This window comes from Scomber japonicus, chromosome 12, assembly GCF_027409825.1.
Source record: "Scomber japonicus isolate fScoJap1 chromosome 12, fScoJap1.pri, whole genome shotgun sequence".
In the NCBI taxonomy this organism is placed as follows: Eukaryota; Metazoa; Chordata; class Actinopteri; order Scombriformes; family Scombridae; genus Scomber; species Scomber japonicus.
In genome coordinates, this window is record NC_070589.1 from 23,915,735 (window position 1) to 23,942,562 (window position 26,828).

The 26,828-nt window shown below is 37.6% G+C and overlaps 2 protein-coding genes across 2 annotated transcripts; one reads left to right on the top strand and one right to left on the bottom strand.

Annotated features, from left to right (window-relative positions):
* Positions 1–1,567: 1,567 nt before the first annotated feature.
* Positions 1,568–9,382, bottom strand: acadm (acyl-CoA dehydrogenase medium chain). The gene is made up of 12 exons (XM_053330277.1): positions 9,281–9,382; positions 7,779–7,887; positions 7,345–7,442; positions 6,674–6,743; positions 5,480–5,580; positions 4,982–5,062; positions 4,636–4,766; positions 4,405–4,513; positions 3,653–3,793; positions 3,030–3,125; positions 2,571–2,819; positions 1,568–2,476 (listed from the first exon to the last, which is right to left on the bottom strand). Exons 1-12 carry the CDS (start codon positions 9,293–9,295, stop codon positions 2,405–2,407), a joined length of 1,272 nt encoding a protein of 423 aa, XP_053186252.1. The 5' UTR covers positions 9,296–9,382; the 3' UTR covers positions 1,568–2,404.
* Positions 9,383–10,794: 1,412 nt separating this feature from the next.
* On the top strand, positions 10,795–17,708 carry rabggtb (Rab geranylgeranyltransferase subunit beta). Its single transcript, XM_053330279.1, has 9 exons — positions 10,795–10,832; positions 11,168–11,275; positions 12,661–12,858; positions 13,651–13,756; positions 14,460–14,512; positions 14,610–14,720; positions 14,937–15,062; positions 15,912–16,061; positions 16,155–17,708. Exons 1-9 carry the CDS (start codon positions 10,830–10,832, stop codon positions 16,293–16,295), a joined length of 996 nt encoding a protein of 331 aa, XP_053186254.1. The 5' UTR covers positions 10,795–10,829; the 3' UTR covers positions 16,296–17,708.
* The last annotated feature ends 9,120 nt before the right edge of the window (positions 17,709–26,828 follow it).

Here is a 26,828-nt window from a genome sequence, read left to right on the forward strand (position 1 = left end):
ATTATTCTTTAAAGTCCTTGTATCTGTGGATCACATTAGACCAGACATACAGATTTGTCAGATCACTGTTTTAATGAGTCTCCTTGTTAATGTAGTCCACACTTAACAAATCTAAATATAGTGTTTTAAAAGCAGTTTCACAAATCTGAAAGTGGGTTTAAACCGCATTAAGGCTTTTCTGCAATGTCTAACACTTGTTCATAAGTTTAGTGGTGAAAAGCTGGAGTTTAGATTATGTGCTCATAATTTTTAATTGTAGGCTATTATTTATTGTTAAATTTGGAATAACCAATCAGCAGCATGATTGTGAAGTGAAACAAGAGAAGCTGGAGAAAAACCAATGCATAAAAGTGACCTGCTAACCCCTGTGTTTCATGTCTGGTGTGTTCTGGGTTGTGAGGAGGAGAGGGTCCACAAAAGAGGATCATTTTGTGGTGTACCAATTTGCAAATATTCATCATCACTAAAGCTAAATATCTCCTCAATTGATAAGGCCTCATGTATATTTATTAGTCTACCTGCCTTGTCTTTCTGTAGAGGAGTCATTAAATACATTGTAGTTTACATGACTTGAAATCATAGACTGTATAAAAGAAGTGTTTCAACCACAGGGAATATTATTGCAACTGTAAATAAAATCCGTATTTCAGGATTTGCAGGATATGCAGCTCAAGTTAAATGTTCACCTAATGCCACTAACAACCTAACAACATGTGGCCGTGCCTATGGGCCGTGCTGAAATAACAGCTGCAGTCCCAGCTCGTTGACTTGCATTTACTGCCACCTACTGGACTGGAGTGTGGGTCAAAAGATCAGCAAAATTAAAACAAAAACCCCCCCAATGTCCTATTCTCTACACCCATGCCCTTTAAATATTTAATTTAAACACCCAACCCTTTCTGTGATATATTCCACAACAAACTACCTGATGTGATCATTCTTTCAGCAATTTCATGACTCCTGTTGCTCCTCTCTGTATTCTTTGTACTCCAGCAACACATGCTCAACTGACTCTGGTTGTCTGCATTGTGAACAAAGTCCTGTTGGATGTTTTACATATATATGTTTAGTGTTTGGAGTCCTGTGTGTCATAACCTGAGTCGAGCTATAATAATTTCTTCCCTGCCCCGTAATTGTGTCCATCTGTAGAATAACTGCATTTTAATGTGTGTTGGTATATGTGACCTTATTGCCTATTCTTATTGATTACACTGATCTAAGGGGGGAGTTTAAAGACAATGAGATGAGGTGGACAAAATAGTAGAAACACTCATGTAATCATTTAAAACATAAATAATAAACATAAAGTAGCATAAACCTTAAAAACTGAAAATATATCAGCTTCATAAATGTCAAATTTATGGCAGAGCTGTTGTATAGGACTGCAAAAGTGCTGCTAAGTGTATATATAAAATTCAACCAACTTCAAGTTTAAATCCCATTTTTTTAAATTTCCATTACTAATGTCCACACAAAAAATACAACTACTATACATTATAATTATCCATAGTTTCTGCTGTATATCTGCAGAGGTTTTCACAGTGAGGTGTAGAGCTGACGAAGTGAGAGCAGTTGTTCAGGACTTTATTGATCACAGGGCTGAAGCAGGCAGAAAGACATTTTCTGACACCATGCAATTTTTATTTTTTTACAACTATTTAAGAAACCATTTAATACTAATTTCTAAGTCTCTTTAGATGTTCTGGTGAGAAAAGGATTTATATGATTTGATATTACATGCTCAATTTAGGGCAAAAAACATGGCTAATAATATGCATGTTTGGGTAGCCACCATCAACGTATCAAGTCCATCATTTCCACCTTTACTGCAGTAATGACATTCATTGTTATGACACGGCAAATGGACAACTAGCAAAAAGTAAATCAGTTGACATATTTAATTTAAAACCACATTTTAAATTAAAACACATCCTGCCAACAGCAGTTTACTTTATTTCTGTCTTGCATTGAAGTGGCTTTTTCTCTGGTCTCATTACATATCTACCAATCTCATGACTTCATCTGAACGCAAATGCTACATCACAATATTTGCTGATTTAATGAGTTGATTAGAAATATGCTAACTGAATGGATTATGGCATTATGGAGGGCGGTAAAGGTTGTGACCCTGAATTCAGGGAAAATAAGGCTGCTGTTCATAGCTGCATCTGGAATAAGTTACAAGATCTCTGTGTAGAAAGGCAGACCACAGTCCATAAATTCAGTCTGCATTAGTCTGAATAAGCAAGGCAGGATGAAATGATGTTAAGGCAAACAACATTCTGCATCTGTATCCTGAGTTGAAGTGACAGATATTCTTTTTCCCCAGAAACTGTGTGTTTATATAGAAAAGTTATAACAAAGTACGTTAGAATAAGGACGAATCTTCGCAGGTTTGCAGAGCTCATTTCTTGAACCTGCCCAGGTGTTCACGGGCAACGATGAGTCTTTGGATCTGGGCAGTGCCCTCGTAGATCTACAGAGCAAAAAAGAAATAAAAGGATGTTAGGTTTCTTGGAATACTTTAAAATGTTGCCAGCAGTGATTAAATGTGCAATATCTCCACCCACCTGGTAAATCTTAGCATCTCTCATCAGTTTCTCCACTGGGTATTCGCTGTTGAAGCCGTTGCCTCCGAATACCTGAACAGCATCAGAGGCCACCTGGTTGGCGATGTCTCCGGCGAAGGCCTTTGCAATGGAGGCATAGTAGGTGTTTCTACGACCCTGGTCCACTTCCCAGGCGGCCCGCTGGTATGCCAACCTGGCCAGCTCCACCTTCATCGCCATCTCAGCGAGGAGGAACGACACGGCTTGGTGCTGCGAGACAGGAGGACACAGAGAGGCGACTGTTAATCCTGTTTTTATCTTTGTACTTCCAACACTGAACAAGTGGTCACCTGGCAGTAGGTAATCATGACTGTTAGTTATCAGGTATTGTGGCTGTTATTTCTACTTTTGAACGTCAGATTAAATCAGCCTATATTTCTGTTGACAACTTATAAGAAACGAGGATGTGTGTGAACAAACCTGAGCAATAGCTACGCCGAAGGTCTTCCTCTCCAGTGCATAATGGGTAGCTTCCTCAAGTGCCCTCTGCGCCAGGCCAGTCGCTCCTGCTGCAACCTGTAGTACATCAGTTACATCAGTTTGGTGAGGTTTTTGGTGTGATGCAGTTATTTCTGTGACATCTTTCACCATTATACATATAATACAAATATTGTAGGTGAAGTACATTAGCTCATATAAAACCTTTTATGAGCTCTGTAAAAAGGTGAAATTGCAGTATTTTGTTGATAAATCACTAAAAGTCATTTAAAAAAGGAGGACAAATTGCTGTTTTTCACTGTACAAAAAGGCATTTTCTAATACAGACCAAGACTTTCTTACTGTGGATTTTTTTAAACTTTCCAATAAAACTCATGGCCATGATTTATTTATGATTACTAAGTCTGAGTCCTCTGCACTTTCTAGCATTTTCTTCTTGTTGACACAAACTTTTCCACCTCAGCTGAGCGATATTTAAACTTTTTCTCAGAATAGTTTGCATTTCCACTCAGCTTTTAATACTGAAATTTAAAATGTACCTTAAAAAACATAAAAAACAAATGTACAGATATTCAGTCCAGTGGAGTTGAAGGTCGAGGACTTACTGGTGGCCGAGTCTTGTCGAAGGCGCCCATGGCAATTTTGAAGCCAGCTCCCTCTCCGATCAGGACGTTCTCCTTCGGTATCCTCACTTCCTCAAAAGTGATGCCTCTTGTATCAGAACACCTCTGGCCCATGTTCATCTCCTACAGCCACAAAATACAAGACAATAATTTATGCTATTCCTCTGAACTACAGGGTTTCAAAAAGCTTGAAGAGATCGCAGTTGGAGTTTGGTCAGCCATAAGAAAACACCCCAACATATTAAAAAACAATACATGAGAGGAATAAAAGGAATATTTTCTTCAAGTTGGGAATAAGAAACTCCAACACATGTATCGTGTGTCCATTTTAAAACAATCAGTGCCTGTTCCAAAAGCATGTTAATCATGTTATCTGATATGTTTGCAGAGTAAACACAGACACAGGAACAACTTAACCTATTTCAACAAAAGGTGCCTGGAGAAGAGAAAAGGCCAGAAGGGCTCAGAACTCAACCAATAGTTCTAGTATGAAAAAAACATGTGGCCTCAAACAGGGTCCTACTGGGACGGAGGAGATATTCCATTACTAACAAACCAATTTTGCAGATCAGGTTTAACATCACATAAATGTTTGAGTGATATTTTCTCAATTTCAAGATAACTTTCTCATAGAAGAAAGAAAAAGTCTTCTATTAATACTCTAAGCTCCAAGACAAATATTGATTATAATACAGAGCCAGTTCATGGTTTAGAGAAATGAAGCAGCATCTTACCTTCCTTCCTACTAGAATTCCTGGAGTGTCGGCATCCACAATGAAGCCAGTAAAAGCTTTGCCGGCTGGACATTTAGGATCTGGATTAGTTCGGGCCAGGAGGAAGTACCTAGAAACACGACGAGACATACAAATGGTCAACTACTAACAGAACAGATGGATACATAGGTATTTACACGTATTTACAGTCATGTTAGTTTGATATGTGTACAAAGCAGTATGCATACACACCAGTTAGCTTTACCACCGTTGGTGATCCACATCTTCTGACCGTTAACAACATACTCATCACCCTTCTTATCAGCTCGGGTCTTGATCCCCGCAACATCAGAGCCCGCCCCCGGCTCTGTGACACAGTACGCCTACCAAAAAGACACCACACAGTAATTAACAGTCTGCTATGTTGTTTTTTTGATTCTTCTTGCTGGACTTATGTATCTTCCTTAACAACTGGTTAAAAATAACTTGCACAAAGAGAGATAAAACAGCAGCACTGGGTGGCAAGACTCACCATTATTTTGGTAGTTAAGTAAACTTTGTAGTATCTATATTTAATCAACTAGAATGAAATACTCACACACATAAGAGGCTCCTCAGTCATCCTTCCCAGGTATTTCCTCTTTTGTGCTTCATTGCCAGCAAGAATAACAGGCATTTGCTGTGTGGAACAAACAGGCGTATGTTAACTTAATGGCTGATGTGACAGTGTTGAAAGCATTGCGACTTGTACATCTTGGAAATTTGGATTGTATAAAAATGAGATCCAGAATATTTAGTATCAACAGTGTTTTAATCTATTGACTTGAATTGACCCTAAAAAACAATCTGCACACCTCCAGCTGAAAACCATAACTCATGCTGCTGGTGGATCCCAACATCACACTTTCACAATATTCAGTGATGTTATATATAAAACGGTTTGTGTGACGCTCTTCTTGTGTTTTAGAGCCTGTGTTGTTATCTGTGTTGCTTCTTGGTGCGCTGAAATGTTTTCTTTGATATGTGCCTCATTTTCTCAGTGGGGGGAAAACAAAAACTAAACATTTGCCTCAAACAGACACAATGAACAACTTACTCCTAGAGAGTTTGCCTCAATAGCCGTCTGTACTCCTGTGCAGCCAAAAGCCAACTCTTCTGTGATGAGGCAGGTATCGAAGATTGACAAGCCCATTCCACCTGAATACACAAAGCAAACATGGTTTCTCACAATGTGTTAAAGTGGAAATGTGCAAACTCTCTCAGCACACATCTGAGACAATTTAAACACTTCAGCAGAGGTCCTATCTCACACAGCAATGATGTAAAACAGCCTCTCCAGACATGTTTTAAGATATCAAAAAACATCATTAAGGTTTTAAAGGATTTGTCTGATACAGATTTGAAACCAAGAAAAGTTCAATAAACTACTAAAAGATTCTTAAAATCACATCTACTCAGTCTCCCTCATTGAAAAACCCAAAATGAATAAATATGCAAATTAATCTCATTTCAAAAGTTTAAATGCTGGAAGCACGAAGTTCCCCAAGTTTCCACACAACAAATGTGTAAAGCCGAACAGACACTGTACAGGTTAGGCCAAAATGATTTCAGATTCAAATTTCTGCCTGACTTTGGAGGTCATGGCACCTGATTAAATGCCTTATTGATCAACAATTTGGCTCTTAGATGATCATTGCATTTCTGGCATGTCAGGAGTATTTATGGATCGTCTTGCAGTTTGAGCAGCTTAACAGCCCAATTTTCCTTAGCTGCTCTCAAACGATATGTACTACTTTACATGTTGCAGCCAAAACTGTAATCTTGAATAAAACCGTGTGATAAAATTTTACTTCACTGCAAAACAGACACATTGTATGTTGTTTGCACCTATGGCTCCATCTTCTCCTTAATATGAGAACACAACATACAATACAAAATAACAATAAAGTATAGTGTCTGCTCAGCTTAAGTTGAATATTGGACCACTTCTGACTTCTAAAACTGACTTCAAAATAGTATCATGCTTTTGAGTGCACACCTGAAGTAAGCACAGAAAAAACTTTCCCACTTTCATCACATGAGCACATACATCATTCTGCACAGTTTAGTAACAACTAGCAAATGCACATTTTTGAGTGGAAGGGGATTTAACATGCAGTTATTGTTCAGGGCAGGATGCATCAAGGTCTGGGTGGCCCACGACATAGAGAGTTAGGCTGCTTAATGCTACACAAATACACACATAAGGAAGATCATTTTGTAATGGGCAACAAAGAGGAAAATAACATACCGTACTCCTCTGCAATGTGACCGTTTAACAGACCAAGCTCCCATGCTTTCTTGATGACGGGGACAGGATACTGCAGAATGACAAGACATATCAGAGTTATACTAGATAAATGAAAAGGTAAAACTATAATTACCCAAATCTGAGAAGCAAACTTTGGTTTGTTTACATGCTTGCTGGACAGAAATGTCCCTGTATCCACAAGCACCTTTCAAACAGTGATGGAAGGGGGAGGGGGGGGGGTGGGCATGGCTATTTCTGTAACTTTCCGAAACAGACAACCTGTCATTCACACTTACTTCATGCAGTGATTAGCCAACTGTGCAGAGGTGAGAGAGGAGTCAGGGTTTGAACTTTTATCTTTAGCTTCCCTTTTTTCATTTATCATAATTATTTCTACCACTTTATATGTGAACAATCAAGTGCAACACTATGACTGCCTTACAGCCCAGTCTGAAAAATGTGCCACTATCGACGTAATCAAATAGTTAATTAAAATGGTTTCACGTCTCCCAGCTAACTCCTCCGTTCCAACGTGGTCGCAGAGCACATTGTAATGACAGTCCTGACTAGCTTGAGGCTCTGAAGATTCACTGAGTATACACAGATTGCACCATTTATTTACCTTCAGTCAAGCCACATTCCCTACAGGCAAATCTTTTGTCTTTACTTACTTCACCACTTTTGTCATAAGCCGCTGCAACAGGGACAATCTCTTCACGTGCAAACTTCCTCGCCAGCTCCTGGAACTCTTTCTGCTGGTCACTCAGCTCTGTGGGCCAAAACAACAAGATGACCCACCGTGAACAGCTTCAGACATTTAAAACAAAAAGAATTGTTCACATTTTTTCCAAGTCTGTTTTAAAACAACACCTGCCCGTATGTACACTGAAAGAGTTACTGGTCGCTGTGATCATTCCTTCACTCCATACTGGCTTCTTAAAATTATTTCAGTGTAAGAAATGTGGGAGAGTCCTTCTGATTAATCAGTAATGAAAGCAATCAGTAACTCTTACAACATAAATGGGTGTGTGAGTATTCTTTAAGACATAAGAAAACATTTTCATGTATCTTCTAAAGTAAGGGAGATATTCTACATCCTGCTCACCGAACGAGTAGCCGGGAGATGCCGAGTGGTCGCTGGATGGTGCTTTAGCATTGGCTGCGGCACTGGAACTCTGCAGCCGGATCCCAGACCGCACAGTGGCTCTGAGCACCTGTGTGCAGCATTGGAAGAAGTATTCAGTAAAAGTATCATCAATACAGCAATGTAAAGCCAGCACTTAACAAACCAGATAAATCTGATGGGTACTGGAGACGATTAATGGAAGAAGTTGATTGTTGGTCACTGTGCCTCTGTCTCCCCCTCTCTCCCTCCACTATAGTGCTGCTGATAGACCACACTCACGAAGTAAGAGTTTAAATAATAGTGGTATCCTTCAGATACTTTCATAAATTAAGCTCCCAGTGATATAGAAGTATCCAGGACCAGCTTTCCATACATTTTGTAGCAAAAGGATAGGATTTCAATAGGAAAAAAAGAAAGTAAAGTGGAGAGCAAAGAGCAAAGCATCTGCACTCAAACAAAGCAGGAAGAACAAAACTGCCTTGACCCCAACTGGTCAAGGCAGATTGCCACCCAGCCCAATTCAGCCTGAGCTGTCTCCTGTTTAACGGGATTTTTTCCCTTGCTGCTCATGTAGGAATGTTGGGTTTTTTTGAATTAAATTAAAGAGTATGTGAAAATCGCCTTGAGATGACTTTTGTTGTGATTTAGCACTATATAAGTAGCGATTGATTGAAAAAAGAAAGAAGAAAAAAACATTTTCTCTAATCTTTTTTTTGTGTGTGAAATATTAGATCACTTGTACATTTATTTACAATAACCACGTGAGATTTTTTAGAGGGGAAACAAACATAGACATCTCACATGTTACCCAGGCTACACATTTGCTTTTTTGTAAGATGTCAATAACCAAAAAGGGTTAGAAACCACTGGGGTCATCTTTAACTATATGTTGTATTTTAAGAACTTGTTACATTATCCATTATGTCAAATCATCATGTGAAAAGTACCTACTGTATAAGGCAGTCAAATAAATGTAGTAGTGGTGTAGAAAGTGCAATATTTCCCTCTGAAATGTAGTGATTGTGTATAAAGTAGCATAACATGGAAATACTCAAGGTCCTCAAAATTGTACTTTAGTGCAGTATGTGAGTAAATGCACTTGTTAAATTCCACTACCGCCTTTGTGTACGTGGAAGAGCAGATAGCTATGTTTACTAATCATATGACACCTCCATGTCGTAATGTTGTCTTACACCACAAGCCTTATGTCTACCTTTAGACGATAGAGCAGCTGAGCTAGTTGAAACTAAAGAGAAAACACCTAAAATAATGTCTCACACACTTTAATAGCAATGTAACCGAGCTATGTGCTAAAACCATTGCTAATGCTAGCCAGTGACGTAACTAGCATACCTTTGTCTTTGTTGACATTAAAAGGGGTAAAAATGTAAATGTAAGACAACGAGCCGTACGTAAGCAGTCTTCATTAGTCACCCCCCCCAAAAATATAAGTAAATAGTGTCTAATATTAAGAGACTCACCTTATTGAGCAGCATTGTTGTGATAGCAGAGCAGTTTGACCACTACCTTCGACCTAGATATAAATGAACGCCGTCTCAGCCAATCACAGCAGCGGGTTTTGGTCATGTGACATCGCCAGGCATGGGGGTATATGACTTTTACCCTAGTTTGTTACCCAACCTCACCTCTGGGTTTTACAACCACAGAGTAGCTCAACAGTACGTCCAATGACACACCTTTACTCATCTCTACGAGTAACATAAAGGTGCCAAATAAAATAAAAAATACATGTAAATATCACTAAGGTGCATTGTGAGTCAATATTTAAAGATACATCTGAGTATCCTATTGCAGCATGTAAATATTTAGGATGGTAGAAAAAGGAATTCAGTGAACCTATCCATTAAGTACAGGTTTTACAATTTTTTAAAGTGTGCCCTAAAACAATAATCAGGTGCTCATATAAACACAGAAATATGTTTTCATACTGGCGACTATAAAGATCCTCTTAAAATGTGCTTTAGTGATGGGGGCAAAATCCACAGTGTGCTGTCCACAGTGAGTCATTTTGTGCAAAAAAAAAAAAGACATAATATTGGTACCATCTATTTTCCCCAGCGAATAGATGGTCTGTTATATTAAAGTTAAAAACATATATATGTTACATATTTTTGTATGTTATTATGCAATGGTTTTACTGGTCTGGTCTGGAACTTCAACAGCTGATAACTATAATACAGCTGTGACTTAGGAAGGGTTATCATACCAAAATATTATCTACTGACATGGATCCTTTCAAAAATTATAACTAACCTTTCCCACCTTGAGTGGTACCAACAACTGAAGTTTTGGCCTCTGGCCCATGGACTCGGTGCTTTCACAAAATGATTTTTTGATCAATAATCATCAATCATGTGGACATAATGACAAAGTGGGTAAAAGGCAAATATTTTAACAGCTAGAATAATCTGGTAAATTCGGAAAGTTACACAAGCCAGTCAGTTACACCCAAGGAGGGCAGAATAATGACAAAGTGGGTAAAAGGCAAATAATAGAACAACAAGAACACCTAGAAAAAACACCTATGCTATATCACAATATTACAATATCCAAATTCTAAGGTGATATGTATTAAATATCATGATATCCATATAATATCGATACATTGCCTAGCCTTATCTATAAATTATATATTATACATATAAAGCCTACTATGACTTTGTCCTTTAAATTTGAAGTACGTTGCAAGTTAATTATCAAGCTGGAGGTCCATGAAGATCAAATGCTTTGACTGTGAATAACAAGTGAAAATAAGCAAGCATATCCGTGTGTTTTATTGGTAAAACTGGAATAACCTTTCTGAAATATTTTCACTTTGCAAACCTATCCAGTGGGGCCGAATTTGCACCTCTTGATGGACCTATTTTAGGAGCCAATGGTCGTTTCTAGAAGATTTGCCTCCACGACACCAAGTGGCGCTCATGAGCCTTCAGGACGTCAGTAAATCTCCAGCCGCCATTAAAACAAACACAGAGGAAGAAGAAGTCTGATCATGCGACAACATTCAGGATGGTAACTAGCATATTGTTGATTATTTAATGGTCTGTCAGTGTGAATTAAGACAACTTTATAGCCGTACCAAGTGAAAACGTCCGCTTGGCTCCATTTTATCCAATTTTAGCTTCATAGTGAGGGATAATCAGTGTCCAGCAGCTAGTTTGGTGTAGCATCAGTGTTAGCATGTAGCACAACCTGTGTTTGATATTCAGCCAATAACTTTCATCATATGACTGATGTAACCTGAGCAGTGAAATGATGATGGTCGTAGTTTAACCACGTGTAAAATCAATTAAAAAAGGTTAGTCAGAAGTGTTTTATTGAAATGTCTGATGTGTGTTTTTAATCAGGGTACCCAAGTGAAAGATGTCATCCTGAAGCCTGATGCTCCCAACTCTCTGTTCCTGGACAAACATGCAGACTACATCGCTGCCTACGGCTCCAAAAAGGATGACTATGTAAGTAAGAGATTAATAAATGTTGTCTTAACCTTTATATATTGTTCAGGATCAAATTTGAGCCTTTTTTAAAAAACATTTGAGAACTGTAGAAAAACACTCTATACACATTTCTTTTAGCTGGACCTTTCCTAATGTGACCCACAGTATACAAATATGGAAATAAAATGCGTTTTTTAAATTATAGTGCAGCTTTTGATATGCATATGTCTTATACAGATTGAAAGCTGCACTAAAAATTGACATGTGTTTATTTAAAAATAAATAAATAAATAAAAATAAAAAATCAGCATTCAAACATTCACACATTGCATTGAATAACTGTATTCATATTGTATTCATCATGTTCTTTAAAATGTTCTCCTGGACCATAAAATAGTGATTGTGAATGTCTTTTTTCCCACACGATTAATCAAACATATATTAATGAGTTATGGGGAATCTATGAATGTGAAATGGTGTACAGACTAATTATGAGTCAGAATATGAACAGTATGTGAGGGTTAAATAATAGTGGACTTCATTGATTCTCAGAGGGGCAATATGCGTGTTATAGCAGTGCAGGAAATGATGAGAACTAGGAGTAATAAATGTGAATACAATACCAAGTCAGGTAAATGTAATTTAATCTATATACATTATGAACGTTACTGTAGTTATACACGTTTTACCATCTTATCAATTTTATTCTTTTGTCTTTTTAATCTCTTTTTTTAAAACCTAGGATTATTCTAGTTTTTTTTTAACTTGATCTCTTTTTAATGTTACTTTTCCTGTCTTTTTAACCTATTTTAACCTAGTTTTTTACTCTAACTTAAAAAAAACAACTTTTTTCTCTTATTCTTTCTTATTTTTATTTTATTTATCTATTTATTTATTTTTCTTATTTATTTATCATCCGTACTTTCTGCTATATAAATTAAGTGTGACCTGAAAAAGTTCTGCGAAACGTGCTGAGTAAAGGTTTTGGTAGGTGTTGCTGTAGTAATATATGTTATATACCTTCTGTATACTGTGTACTTATGCATTTATTAAGGAAAGTATACAATGATTTTATTTAGAATTTGTTACATCTCATTATTACACAGGTAAAAAAGAGAGAGTAAGACTCTTATGTCTCCACTTTCTTTGACAGTGCAGTATTAACAACATCACAGAATAACAGCACAAAATAAAAAAATGACAGTGTTCTCCTTGAGGTAGTGATTTTTCCAGGAAATGAGGGATATTTGTGTGTGGTGTCTTGGCAGGCAGCTGGCTATTATGTTTGAGTTCAAAACACACATATTATTGTGTGTATGTGTGATAAAGAACTTATCCAGGGGTTGTACAGTAAACCGATCCTGTATTCAAGTTGATTTTATGTCCTGTCTGTGTTTGTCCAGGAGTATACGCTCTCAGAGTACCTGCGGATGAGCGGCATCTACTGGGGCCTGACGGTCATGGACCTGATGGATCAGCTGCCCAGAATGAACCGGCAGGAGATCATTGACTTCATCAAAGCCTGTCAGCATGAGTGCGGAGGCATTAGCGCCAGCATTGGACACGACCCCCACCTGCTCTACACACTCAGCGCTGTGCAGGTGACTGCTAAGACAACACTAGATTTGACCATTGCTGCAGTTTGAGGCTGATGATGTGTCGTCCCCTATACAAATCAAGTTGGCAGAGAACGTATTCATTAATTGCACTGGAATCTCTTTTGGCGCTTTTCCACTATACAGTTCTAGCACTACTCGGCTCGGTACCAGGAACAATCTTTTCCATTACTATAGTACCTACTAAATGTGGGTGAGGTTGTCATAGCACAGCTGTGCGAAACTGCCGTGACCTCGTTTTATACGCGACACAAACACATAAACAGTCAAGGACATGGAGGCAGTGGTGTACTTGCTGCTGTATGTGGCTTTTTATCACACACAAAGCAAGAGAAGAGAGCCGAATGGCTCATGACTCTTCCAGTGACAACTCTTCTGACCAATCAGTGGCCGGCAGTCTGTTGACACATTTAGTATTGGCTCGGCTTGCTCGGAACCTCGGAAGAGCAGGTACTAAAGAAGTACCAGGTACCAGTTACTATCCCTAGTGGAAACGCAAAAGAAAACGAGTGCAGTCGAGCCGAGTAGTGCTAGAACTGTATAGTGGAAAAGCGCCATTTGTGTCATTTTCTAGCAGGTTCGGTGATTCATACTATTTATTTCACTCCCTTTAGCTGCCTAATTATCTATGCTTTTTTAAAATAACTTTCTCCTGTAGGACCTTTATGATTAAGGTGATGTTTTTAGTTATTCAGCTTGGTGAAAAACTTCTGAAAATCAACTTGATTGCTCTGCTTTTTGTTTAATCACAGTATTTATTTAAAATCTCTTCCCCAGATCCTGTCCTTGTATGACAACGTGGATGCGATCGACATTGATAAAGTGGTAGAATACGTCAAGGGCCTGCAGCAGGAAGACGGCTCATTTGCAGGAGACAAATGGGGTGAGCAGGGTTTGTTACCTCAAGAAACATTTACTTTTCAAATTTGATTAAAAAAAAATGAAATAAAAGAAAAGCACACATGGATTTTATCCTCAGTTTTTAGGATAAAGTCATTTAAAATGTCACACTTAATGCGTGTACAGTATTTATTTTCAAATATACACATATCTACAACTTGCATATTATCTCATAAGAAACAAGTATGGTGTTGAGTCACCTGTGAACTTCACCAAAGTTCAGACAGTACTATTAGGTGTTGAATGAAAAAGTTAAATAATATCATCAAGAAGAAACACTTTTTTCATTGTGTCATTTAGATGAGACTGAAGATGAAGTCCATTTCATATTTCATTGCTCATTATATGATGATTTAAAGGCTGTATGTTTTAGTAAAACATTTAAAAGATTAAAGTAAATGATAGGGCGTGTCCAAACTGGTACTGTGTGTAAAAAGTTATGTTTATGTCTGACAGATGTTTTTTTCACTACTGACATTGTATATTTGTTATAAGAGAAACAAATTAACAATGTTAAAAAAAACTACATAGAAATAACAACACAATTATTTAACATAGTTCTTTTTGTCTTTGTAATTAATCACATGACTCTCATTTATCTGCATTATAGCCTGCTTTAAAAATCTGAAATAGAAAATGAATACATAATGCTGTATTATAACAATGACCTTTTTTTGTCCTTACAGGAGAAATAGACACACGGTTTTCATTCTGTGCCGTTGCTACACTTGCATTACTGGTATGTGTATGAGACTTTAATACAAGGATTTTATTATTAGGTTTATATAATAATGTATGATTTGAAGATGACTCTCGGTCCTCTGTTCTTCCCAAAGGGCAAGATGGACTCAATAAATGTCGACAAAGCTGTAGAGTTTGTCTTGTCCTGTATGAACTTTGACGGAGGTTTCGGCTGCAGACCTGGTTCAGAGTCTCATGCTGGACAGGTGAGTACTCACACACTCATTTAGTCCAAGAAAACTGCTGCAGGCATTTTATGTCACCTATTATTAAATGTGACACATTGACACATATCAGACTGCAGGCTGAGTTTACAGTGACAGGATAAAATAGTCTGGCTGATATAATATCAAATACCTGTGTCATGAATTGAAATCCTCCTCAGATAAAATCTGTGTGGCCTTTTCCTTTTTGTCCTTCAGATTTACTGCTGCACTGGCTTCCTATCTCTCACCGGTCAGCTGCACCAGGTGAATGCTGACCTGCTGGGCTGGTGGCTTTGTGAGAGACAGTTGCCATCTGGAGGTCTCAATGGACGACCAGAGAAGGTTCGTGCTCCGACTGACAAATGACATTCAGCCTCATTTAGTCTCGGGGGAAATTAAGTCTGTGAAATTAGCAGAACTAGTCAACATTTGTAAATAAAACATCATGTCAACATTTGCAGTGTCAGTCATATTTTAGCAGCGCTAGCAGTGTGGCTCTAAGGATTGCACACTTCTACGCCCAAATTGAAATATCAACACTGATTAGATTTATTGTGAATTTTGGTGCACGTGTTCCAAGTCCCACTGTGAATTTTAAGCATTTTGGTGATCAAAATGAATATATTTTTTTAAGTGAATATCTTTCATCTAGCTCCATCACCAGGTTACAGTTTACTCAATAATTTCATTTAGAGCTCCAGGTCCAGTGATTTGTCGAGTGATTAGTTGATGGACAGAAATTTAATCTGCAACTGCTTTGATGATCAATAAATGACTTTGAGACATGTTTTAAGGAAAAATGCTAAAATGATTGTAACAGCTCCTCAAATGTAAAATTTTCTGATTTTCTGGATTTTCTGACTGTTGGTTGGGACAAGACATGACATTTTTACATGGGCTTTGGGAAGCAGTGAATGTCTTTTTTTTTTAACCATTTCCTGACATTTTAAAGACCAAATGACTAATCAGCGAATTGAGTTGTTCAGGTGTAGAATTGATAAAGAATGAAAAAAATGTCTTTTTTCATTTTTTTACAATCAAACATAGGCGGTATCTGTCATTACAATAATATTTAAAGAATGTTGAGGTAAAAATAACATGAAAACATTGATTTAGCTGAACTCTCACCAAGCAACCACTTCAGAATGTTTTGTAACTAACAACTATTTTAATATTGTCTTTCTCACTCAGCTTCCAGATGTGTGCTACTCATGGTGGGTTTTGGCCTCACTGAAAATCATCGGCAGGATCCACTGGATCGACAAATCCAAGCTGCGACTGTTCATTCTGGCCTGTCAGGACGAGGAGACGGGAGGTTTCGCTGATAGACCAGGAGACATGGTGAGCTGTCAAACACAGTTGCTGTATTTATTTTTAAACACTTTTTTTTGCATGACTATGACTCTTATTAACTGTCACCAAACTCTTCCGTAGGTTGATCCTTTTCACACACTGTTCGGAATTGCGGGTCTCTCCCTGCTCGGAGACGAAACGATCAAGGCGGTGAATCCTGTACTGTGCATGCCAGACGACGTCCTGCAGAGGATCAGCCTGCAGCCGGAGCTCCTGAGCTAGCCCCCCTGACACGTTATGCACTCATCACCACACACTCATACACACATCCCCTCAGCAACACCCCCGACCACCACGGCAGGATGTCTGGAGCAGAGAGAGGACCACAACACATCTTAGTGTTAGCTGAAGTCTACAGACACATTTTAAGAGTCAGTGTTTGATCACCGCTCAGTGACGATTTTCGAGGACAGATGGAGCCCCGCAGCTCTGGCAGGATTCCTCTGAGCCGTTCAGTTTTATTCCCTCAGCCACTCATTTTACTATCAAGTCTGTTTTGTTGGTTGGGCTGCAGCATGAGTAAGTTTGAGTAGTGAAATCATCGTTGCTCAAGGCCAGAAACCATTAAGTAACATTCCTCAACTTTTCAACTTTTCAATGTCAGTTTGAGGACAAACATCTAAACGCATAGGGAACTGTTGTTTTCAACACTTCCTCAGCTCCTCCTCTTGCCAAGAAAGTCATTATCTTAATTAGTTTCTTTTGCCAGGAACAGAAACTTGTTTTGCTCTGCTTTCTAATCCTGTTTGTTACACCGATGGCTGAGGGATATTCAGATTTAGTTGACAGATTGGTGCATTTGACCGTGAGTAGACGGATTATGTGAGGAAGAGATGAGCGGAGGTAAAGGAAACATAATGAAGTTAGGTTTGCCCCTTTCATTATGTTTAAACACTTGACTTTCTTTTTCTTGTTTCACGGTTCTGCCCTGTTAATGCATCCACGGTTTCAGATCAAATAACTTCTGTATTTAAAAAGTTAGACTATCCTGTTAACACTAGAGCAATCGTATGGACACTGTGATAATAGGCCTCATAACTGGAAATGCAACCTGACAACAGGGCAAAGATAGTTTTGATCGTGTTGTTGCATTAAAGATAGAGTCGGCAATTCTGGAGGAAGATCGTACAATACGCTTTTTTGTCAAATTCAGCAAATATCTCCACGTAGTCTGACATATAACACTAGTCCAGCCAATCAGCAGTCTCCTGTCTCTAGCACCCATTGAACGTATGAGAGGAACTTTACATTAATTTGTAGGAGCCTCTGAAGGAGCAGTGTAATTGGGCGTTAGTTCAAATATCATCAATCTTTCTCCAGAATGACCGACTCTACCTTTAAACAAAACCTTAGTTTACAGTTTTCAGTACAGGCAGGCAGACAATAATTTTTTGGCAGGATTTGGGAGATGCGGCAAGGTTTGGTGACTGGAGACACCCAGAGGTAGAACACATGGCTGGTGTCGTCGCCAAGTGTATTTAACGTCTTATCTGCAGTCTCAGCTACACTAGTTGTTTAAATCTTGTTACTCAGTCCAGTGTTTGTAACACAGCTGTCGGCAGATGGGTTAGATTTGCCCCCCCCCCTCCTCCCCACAATGTGTATCATGACACATTTCCAGTCTTAAGATTAAATTATTCACAAAACATTCTGTGTGATGGCTCTTAGACAATTTCAGACGTATTTTTATTAAATCCATCAGATAGTTTTTCTGCGTTGACGTCTTACTGAATGCAAATGTCCCCAATTTAAGCCATTCTTGTTAACTTGAGTGGCTTATTAACAGCATTACATTGAAAGCTGATGTCGAGCAGGTTTTAAACCTCAGCTCCCAATGATTTGTGCAACTTTTAAGAAGATTGAAATCTTTAAAAACCTGAACTCTAACTTGAACTCGGAACCGAACAACTTGTCTTTGTGTCGTGGAGGCAAACCTAATCTGAGAAGCTATGTACTGTTACGAAACTGGATGTGTGAATATTAATGTAACTTATTTGTTGTTTTGTCTGGTTTGGCAATAAATGTACAATTTTCCCCTCAAGTTTGGTGCAGTTTTTTTTTTGCTCTCTAAAAACTTAAGGAGCATTTTCAAACACTTTATTTTTAAGATGCAGAGACGTGTATCATTCAGTATGTGAGTGAAGTGAGCTCTAACCCAGCCTGTTTATTTGGTCACTCAGATAAAGGATCGTAAGTCCGTTAGCATGGTGGATGTAGCAGTTTATTGGCTGCTCATGCTTGCTTATGTGTTATATTAATAGAAACACGGGTTTATTAGCAAGGTGTTTTTTTTTTTAAATCTCAAAATCTAAGTGTGGTAAATAATCAAAATCTGCCAGTTTCATAGAAGATATCTACATCTGACCAAAGTGATCAGTGTTATATGTTAGTTTGTTCTGCTTTTGACTACAGCAGTTGAGTGTCTGTAGAGTAAGGAGGCACCACTAGATGGCAGCCTCACCTTTCAAAATGCACTAATGGTGCAAATGAACTACAATATATGAGGAGTTTTCATGAAGGACTCAGATAAGAAACTCATCAAGTTGTGGATTTATTTATGGATTTCAGACAAAATTCAATAAAGGTTTAATTCACTAAAGAAATGTCTATTATGAAGCCATCACAGTGAGATGGAGTCAATGAAGTCCTATAGTTGTATCTTTAGTACATATTGGGAGTCCTTTAAGTATTATTTAAGTATTGTGTCGCTTATCTGCCAATTTCTTTTCTATTAATCTCCTGGTCTGTAAAAGGCCACAAAAATGTGCAAGAGAGTCTGTTATATGTTCCAAAAGCTCCAGCTGACACATTCAACCTTCTTGTTTTGTTTGACCAACAATTCAAAACCCAAAAATACAAATTCTCATTTCTGTAGAAGACAAAGAAAAACAGAAAATAAACCATAAACTAGATCCAGTTAAATTAAACTTAAAGTATTTCATAAAATGGCTAGAAATGATAAATTAACATATATAACATATTTAGACATTGAATGAAACACTTTCACCTTATCTCATGCATTTTACATCCTAACATCTCATCCATATTGAGTCCTTCCAGAGAGGGCGTAGTAATAATGCTGGCACCCCAGAAATGCCACACCTGATCCTGTATGAGAAATGATGTTTTATAGCAGTGGCAGCCTGTAATAATGGAGCAGTGCAAAGATTGATGCACTCTGCTTGAATAATTAAAGGGAGGTAATTCTCTCCTACTGTTTTCTACCATGTAATAAAGATAAGAACTTCCCCTGCAATGTACAGACTGATGAGAAAATTACACTTTACCTGTAACAATTTCTAACAATGGCTTTCATAAAATGTCACACTAATGATAAAGTGATAACGGTCTATGTGGGACACTTTTATCTACATACACTAATTACAGCATCATGATAGCGAAAGACTTGGTTTGTTTTAATATTCTGATGCACGTCTGGATTCCTACTGCATGCATTTTTCATCAAACAATGTTCTGGGTGTCAAAATGTGCAAAAAAACAAAAATCAGCAACCCTGTGAGATTTGTATTTATTTGTCTATTTATTTAGTCGATGGGGGAGCAGTAATCTGTGGGCCCCTGGTGTCTGGACAGAGACAAACATGCTGGTTGTTAGGCTGCTGAGAAACCCCACCGGCTCTCATTAGTGAGGAAGAGAAAGATGGAGAGAGAGACAGAAGGTGGGAGCAAAAAGAAAATGTGATAGAAGCAGAGACCGAAGAAACATAAAACCTCACGGACGGATCAGAGCATTCAGCTCTGTGTTCTGTTTGTTAGCAACGAAAAACCACAACCCACTTTAACTCCCTTTCCTCTCTTCTCTCCTCTCCTCAGTCCTGTCACCTTCTTGTTATCTCTATGTACAAAATACTGCGGATTAGTCCAGGCCCCGGGGGCTGCAGCCAAAAGCTGCTGAACTACAGACACAGCAGACAATCACTTAATAAATGTTTAATTAAACCACAGCAGGGTTATGTGCGGATGCTGCGATGACTCATGAGTTGGTTGAAAAATGGAAATGCTTTAAAATTTAAAAGCATTTCACCCAAATCTTTCACCCAGTATGTGGTTGTCATCAGGGACATAATGTGACATGTATTTGTTATTCAGCTCCAGGTCTGATTCTGCACAGCACTCCGACCTTTGTTTGGAAACAGTTTGTTTGCACTGAATTCATAATTTACTTTGTGTCTATGTGGAGTTTTCTACCTATCAAGTTTCTGCTGATGGGGCTGGTTGCTGGTTGCTGGTTGCTTTGTTATAGTTCTGCTATCCTCCGACACACCTGACACACAAAAATAAAGATTTGCTGTGTTTTGCTAAAAGAAGGAAACATAATATCACATGTGGTCCAAAATCTCACAATTAAACACATCTATGGAGCAGCAAGAGTCTAAGTGCAGAAAAATAAAGTATCTAAACTGCCCTTTAATGGTTTCACAACCCAGTTCAAAACATTTTACTTCAGTTTTTTTGCAGTGTTGCTTAGGGTTGTTGTTCCACCACTTTGATCCAACTGAAATATCACAACTATTGATTGGATTGCCATCAAAATGTATGCTGACATTTGAGATTCCCAGAGGATGAAACCTAGTTACTGGTGATCCCTCAACTTTCCTTCAGTGCCATCATGAGGTTGTCATTTTGGTATTTAATGAAATGTCTGAAGAACTATTGGATGGACTGTGATGAACTTTGGTACAGACATTCATGCCCCCCCAGGATGAACTTTCGTTGATCCCTTAACAAGTCCCTTTAGACACCTGCAGCATTCCTGCATCATTAAACTATCTTTTCCCTCAGTCTCAGCTATATTTTGTGTTATTTACATGTTATTAATAATAATAATAATAGTAATGATATATAATAATAGCATGCTGACATTAGCATTTAACACAGGGTACTTATGTGATTAAAGTACAGCCACATAAGCCACTAGCATGGCTGTAGACTCTTAATCTTTTTAATCGTTTTCAGCTATTTTACCAGGGATGGATTACCACACAGGTCTACCGGGTACACGGCCACTGGGTCATGGTGTACCGTGAGTCAAAAGTATGTCCCAAACACATGATTTTGTTCCTAATCCTTCAAGTATTGTCAATGGGTGGATATAAAATCTGATCCAGTATTTTTATTGTAATCAAACTTTGAGCACAAGTTCAAGCAGGACGGCAACTGTCAGCCTATTACGTCACACTGAGCTCCACTATTCAATTGTTATCCAGTTATCATCCAATGATCATTTTAGCTGAGGAATATTTAAACCACCTTACTTGTCTGTATGCCATATCTGACCCCCCTTCACCACCCCACCACCACCTTGTCCCTGGCTCCCCTTGGGCGGCCATAGACATGCATATTGGATGTTATCCACAGGGCTGCATCCTTATCTATTTAATTGATTGGGCTGATGTCAAAGACTATCAAATAACATTTTTAAATTCATGTCAACTTGTGTCTTCCCTGACTGAACTTTGACTTTTTACTTTTCTTTTTAATACATCTGGATATTGCACACTTAAATTAACAAAGCCATATTTAGTAGGCTACAATATAATGTGTATAATATGCGAATTCAAGGCTTTAGGAAGCATCTATTTTTCAACAAACAGCAGCAATTTAGAGTTCTGGTTGTCCTGTAAAAAGGTAAAAGGTAAAAATGACAGCAAACATTAGTATGTCAACAGCTTCATTAAAAGTGGAGTAATATAACCCCAATTATCAGCTAAGAATCTATACTTTGCTATTATGAATACTGTAGCTATAGTGCTTTCAGCTCTGTGTAACTGTAGCCTTTCCATCAGCTTACTTGTTAAAAATCAATAGTGAATTTGGAAATAATAGTATTACACTGGAAACATGATGAGGCAGCACAGGCACAGAGATAAAGTTAATGAGTGTTGAGAGCTATTTACTGTAACTGTTGAAAAAACCACTGCAGGGTGTTCAGGAGATGTCAAACCAACTTCGACCAATCTTAATAACAGGAGGAATGTCTGAATGTCCCTAACTATAGATTTAACTGTAGGTTTAGATTTGTGCACTAGCCTATAAATGTAGGGGAGAACAGGGTTGGTTGTCACATTCACTAGATCTCGGTTCTTAGAGGGTGCTGTTAAAAAGTGTTCGTAATGAAAGTTTCAGAATTTGGTTGAGATGTTACTTCCAAAATAATTTCTGGAGTCGTCATCATCATCATCAGCATCATCATCATTTCTTCACACCTCAGTTAAAACCATGTACAACATACTCATTGTTGTATGTTACCAATGTAAACTACTTGACATTCAGGTGAGAGGACGTTTATTGTTTTTCATGTGAAAATGTAAATATCCAGCTCTTCAGTGTCTCTCTTCCAGGCTTTTACACAATGAGTTCATAATAAAACAATCATTACCATTAAAAAGTATGAAGAGAGGACGATAATCTAGATAGGGTTTTTCTTAGTTAAGCTACAACATGTGGTTGTTTGTCACATTCTCTTTAGGGTTGGCTGTCACATGTTGGCATATAAAATCCATCTATCCATCCATCTTCTACCGCTTATCCGGGGTCGGGTCGTGGGGGCAGCAGCCTAAAGCCTGATTTATGCTTCTGCGTCGGACCGACGGTGTAGCTACGTGTAGACTCTTTTTCATTAAGTGCAAAACTGCAATGTGCAATACAGACTGCAGCATCTACACTGACTGTTCATATGATGACTGTACATAATTATGTTTTTTAAAATATATTTATTTATTTAAAAAAATGTATTTTTATATCGTCTGTTATGTTGTTTGTGTCGCACCACTGAGGGGTTGCACGAGAATTTCATTGGAACAGTAATGTCCAATGACAATTAGGTATTCTGATCTCTGACATGTTTGCTCAAAGGCACCACAAAAGAGAAAAGAGAAGAGAACTTGTCTCCAACTTGAATTTCTGGTTTAAAGGTTTTGTTGAATGTACAAGACATATTTTTGACAGTTATTGATACATATTTTGTGCAGACATTTGATGAAAAGTTTATTCTTGACCTTGGAAACAGCTGTTTCAGTCTCGCCTCAGGCTCCTTTTAGAAGCTGTTCTGGAGGTTTTTCGGCCACATCACATGATTTTCATCAACTGATGGAGTTTGACCAGTTGTACAATGATACATTACTTCTTCATAAATCTACAATACAATACTACCACTTCTATTGTACAACGTAAGTAAATATAACCTCATAACATATTTTAAACTTATGAGATGAATAACAGAAGTACATGACATACCAGTAATTTGCGTTAATAATTGCACCTAGCTTCAACTATAAGCAAATCAGGCCACAGTTTATTATGTGTGGATAAAATGTCAACTACACTTCTATGTGCTCATATTTATTATTAATGTTTGCCAAATGAGTATTACAGTTAAGCAGCTGTAACTCTGTCAGTCCTCATTTATTAATGGGAATTATGACATCTGTCCTCAGATACAACGCTTAAACTGTTGAATAAATCAGTTTAATTAATTGAATGGATTAAAATAGAAAATTAAACATATTAAAAGCTGGGCTGCAGTGTTACCTCACTGCTCTGTGACTGTGACTCTTAAATAAGCTGAAAAGATAATGAAATGTTGCTCAAACTTACATTTTGCACATCCAAATGGATTATTTTGTTGAAATATGAATGACTCAGATACCAATGCAATTGGAGTTGAAAATCATTTTATCTTTTTGCATGGTAAATAAAAATGTGGTAGGATTTTGATATTACGTATTTAGAGTACATTAAGAGTTTCTGTCATTTTGCCCAATAAAAGGACTATACAGTCTCAGTTTTGCTACCTGGGATGTCAAAACTTTGAACCTCAATATTTCAAAACCAATACATTAATATTATATTGTACATTTTTTGATGTTTAAGAAACCATGACTGTCCTTTAAATGAGGAAAAACTAAATCAAATATGATCACAAAAATGAACATAAATGGACATTTACAAGTTTATCTCTTCAACCAACATACGTGATGATCAGCAGGAGGCAGTAAAGCACAAAGGTTGGACTGACAGACTATACAGTACATGATGATGGTGAGATGGACCTGACATTGGGCTCAATATAGAAATAAAGTGGCCTTAAAGCTACTTAAGAAGGAAATTTGATTTTCACCCTAGAACCAAGAGCCCTAAGGTGATTCATTACTTTCAATATGAATATAAATGAATCTTGTGTTCAAAGATGAACCATTACAAAAATGACACAGTGTGCAAAAGAACACGTCGTAATTAGATTTCAATGTACGCTTCTTTTCAGCGGCAGGAGAGACAAATCTGTCATATTGAGTTAAAATGATTCATCCTCGTAAGCCTTCTTGGAAGCAGAGAGGAACATGGGATGGGAGCTTATCCACTGTTTCTGTAGCTGGAGGCGATCTAATGTGCAAGTCGAATCTCAGCCACTGCACTGAAATACTTCACTTGTGTGAAAGTCCTGCTTTAGTTGCACTTTATATTCAGGTCGAAGTGAAACTACACCAGTCGAGAGAGCGACTATTAGATTACAACCACGTTCATTTATTTCGAAAGTCTACTTTATTGTTTTTACATGCAAAATAAGAGCACAAACACAAGCACACACACACACACACACACACACACACACACACACACACACACACACACACACACACAGTGTGTATGTCTAAAAGATCAATTTCCATTTAGTCAATTTAGTGTCACTTTCTTCCTTTTGGTTTTGTTCATTTCTCCTAATTTTTCTCCATTTGAGTTTTTTGTAGTTTTACAGTGTGTGTCAGTTCCGGAGCCACTGGGTTAACTTTGCTCCATTTCTTTGTTATAGCCCTTCTACAAGCAACTATTAATATTTTTAACCAGATATTCATCCTTTCACTCTATAGAACCATTTGTAAAATTACAAAAACTGATCAGAGAAATATCCATTGGAAATATTATATCTTAATATTGTTTTCATTGCTGTACATACTGTTTCACTCAAGTAGATTTGTAGCTGTTGAATAGCTTTAGGATGATGACTATGCAACTGCATCATCTCTGGTTTGAGGGACATTTGTCATCTCTCCAATGGACACAGACCATTAAAGGCAAAAGCACCAGAGATGTGTCTTAAAAAATGGTTGATTAATGAATAGTCACAGTTTCAAGATTGTAAAACAAATCATAAATGACCTGTAATATCTAATAGCAATATGTCCTTGTTCACAGCCAATTCAACATTACATATCAAATCAAATAATTGTACTGAGCCTTCAAAGGGAACTTAATTTGATTTATATTTGTGTCATTTAGGACATATTTGTATTAAACGTGTCATAGTCAAGCTTTAGTTAAAAAAAATGCACATACAAAAAAGCTAAACTGTGTCTCACAATTCAGGGTAATCCCATTGAGTGGGTGACAGAAACTAAGCTCCTGGGTTTTACCCTTGATGAGAAAATGTCTTTGTGTAGTCATACTGACAAAATAAGCCCACATCTAAAATTGAACTGTTTATTCAGATAGGAGGTTGAATGCATGATGAAGTCTTTTGACCTTCTTCTGTTGTTTCATTCTTGACCCAAAACCCAGAACTAACACTTTAAAGGGGACATTTACAGGTCTATGTTTTTAATCTGGGGCTCTACTGGAATATCTTTGTATGATATTCAGTTCAAAAAAACTCTACTGGCCCTTTATGCAGTGACTCAGTTCAGCCTCTGTCTGAAACAAGTCGTTTTAGCTCCTGTCTCCTGCCAAGAAACTATAGTAGTGGAAGAAATGTCAACCTTTTAAACATATCAGTATATGTTAGAGCTGATCCAATCTGAAATATATTTAAATAGTAAAAGCAATAGTAAAAGATGAGTGAGAGTATAAAACCTATGATTGTATGTATGTAACTGAATACATATCTGTTCATTTTATGTATGTACGTGTTTATGTATATGACCTTTAAAAAAAAAAGTCTTACCTGTTTTATATGTATGCAATGCACATTTGTTTATTTAATATCACTTTTGCTTCACATCATGAAATTATTGTAGCTCTATTTTTTTATTTCCTGAGGACATCAGTAGAGGAAGAGTAGCTGCTGCACTGCAACTAATGGGGATCCAAATAAACACATAAATAATGGGAAATTGTTTGTGTGAAACAAGCTTTGATCTACAAACTTCCAATTACTTTCCATCTTCTCCATCTCTAATGCCTCATACAGATTGACAGGCTGTGAAGAACGGCTTTTTTCCATCAGCTGGGAACCTCCACCGGCGGCTTTGTACGTGTCTGTCAGCAGAGGAGGTGGATTTCAGTTAGCAAAAGAGGCATCATCACTCAGGCATCCTCTCACTGGGCTCACTGGACCTTGAAACCTGACCATTCTCATCAGGCAAATGGACCTGTGTACTCTGAACCTGAAATCAGAGCACTGCCTCTCAGCTTGATGTCTTGTATTTTTAGACAAAAGCTCGGAGAGAAAAGTCGGTGCTGAGTTGTCTCTTCTGTCAGCGTTTGTACATACAGTACATTCTGCACCGATGAGAGAAAAATCCTTCAATCGGATGATGAAAGCTGTTTTTTTTTTGTGTGGCATTTTTCTCCTCATTATACAGTTTTGACTAATATTTATCCAGTCCACCTGTCTTTATGTTATTCAGCATTTCACACTTTATCTTGTTAATTAGACATTACATAAAAAACAGAACTATTCTTGTCATATATATATGTATATTTATGCAGATATTACTCTCAATCTCAACTCTTGTGTTTT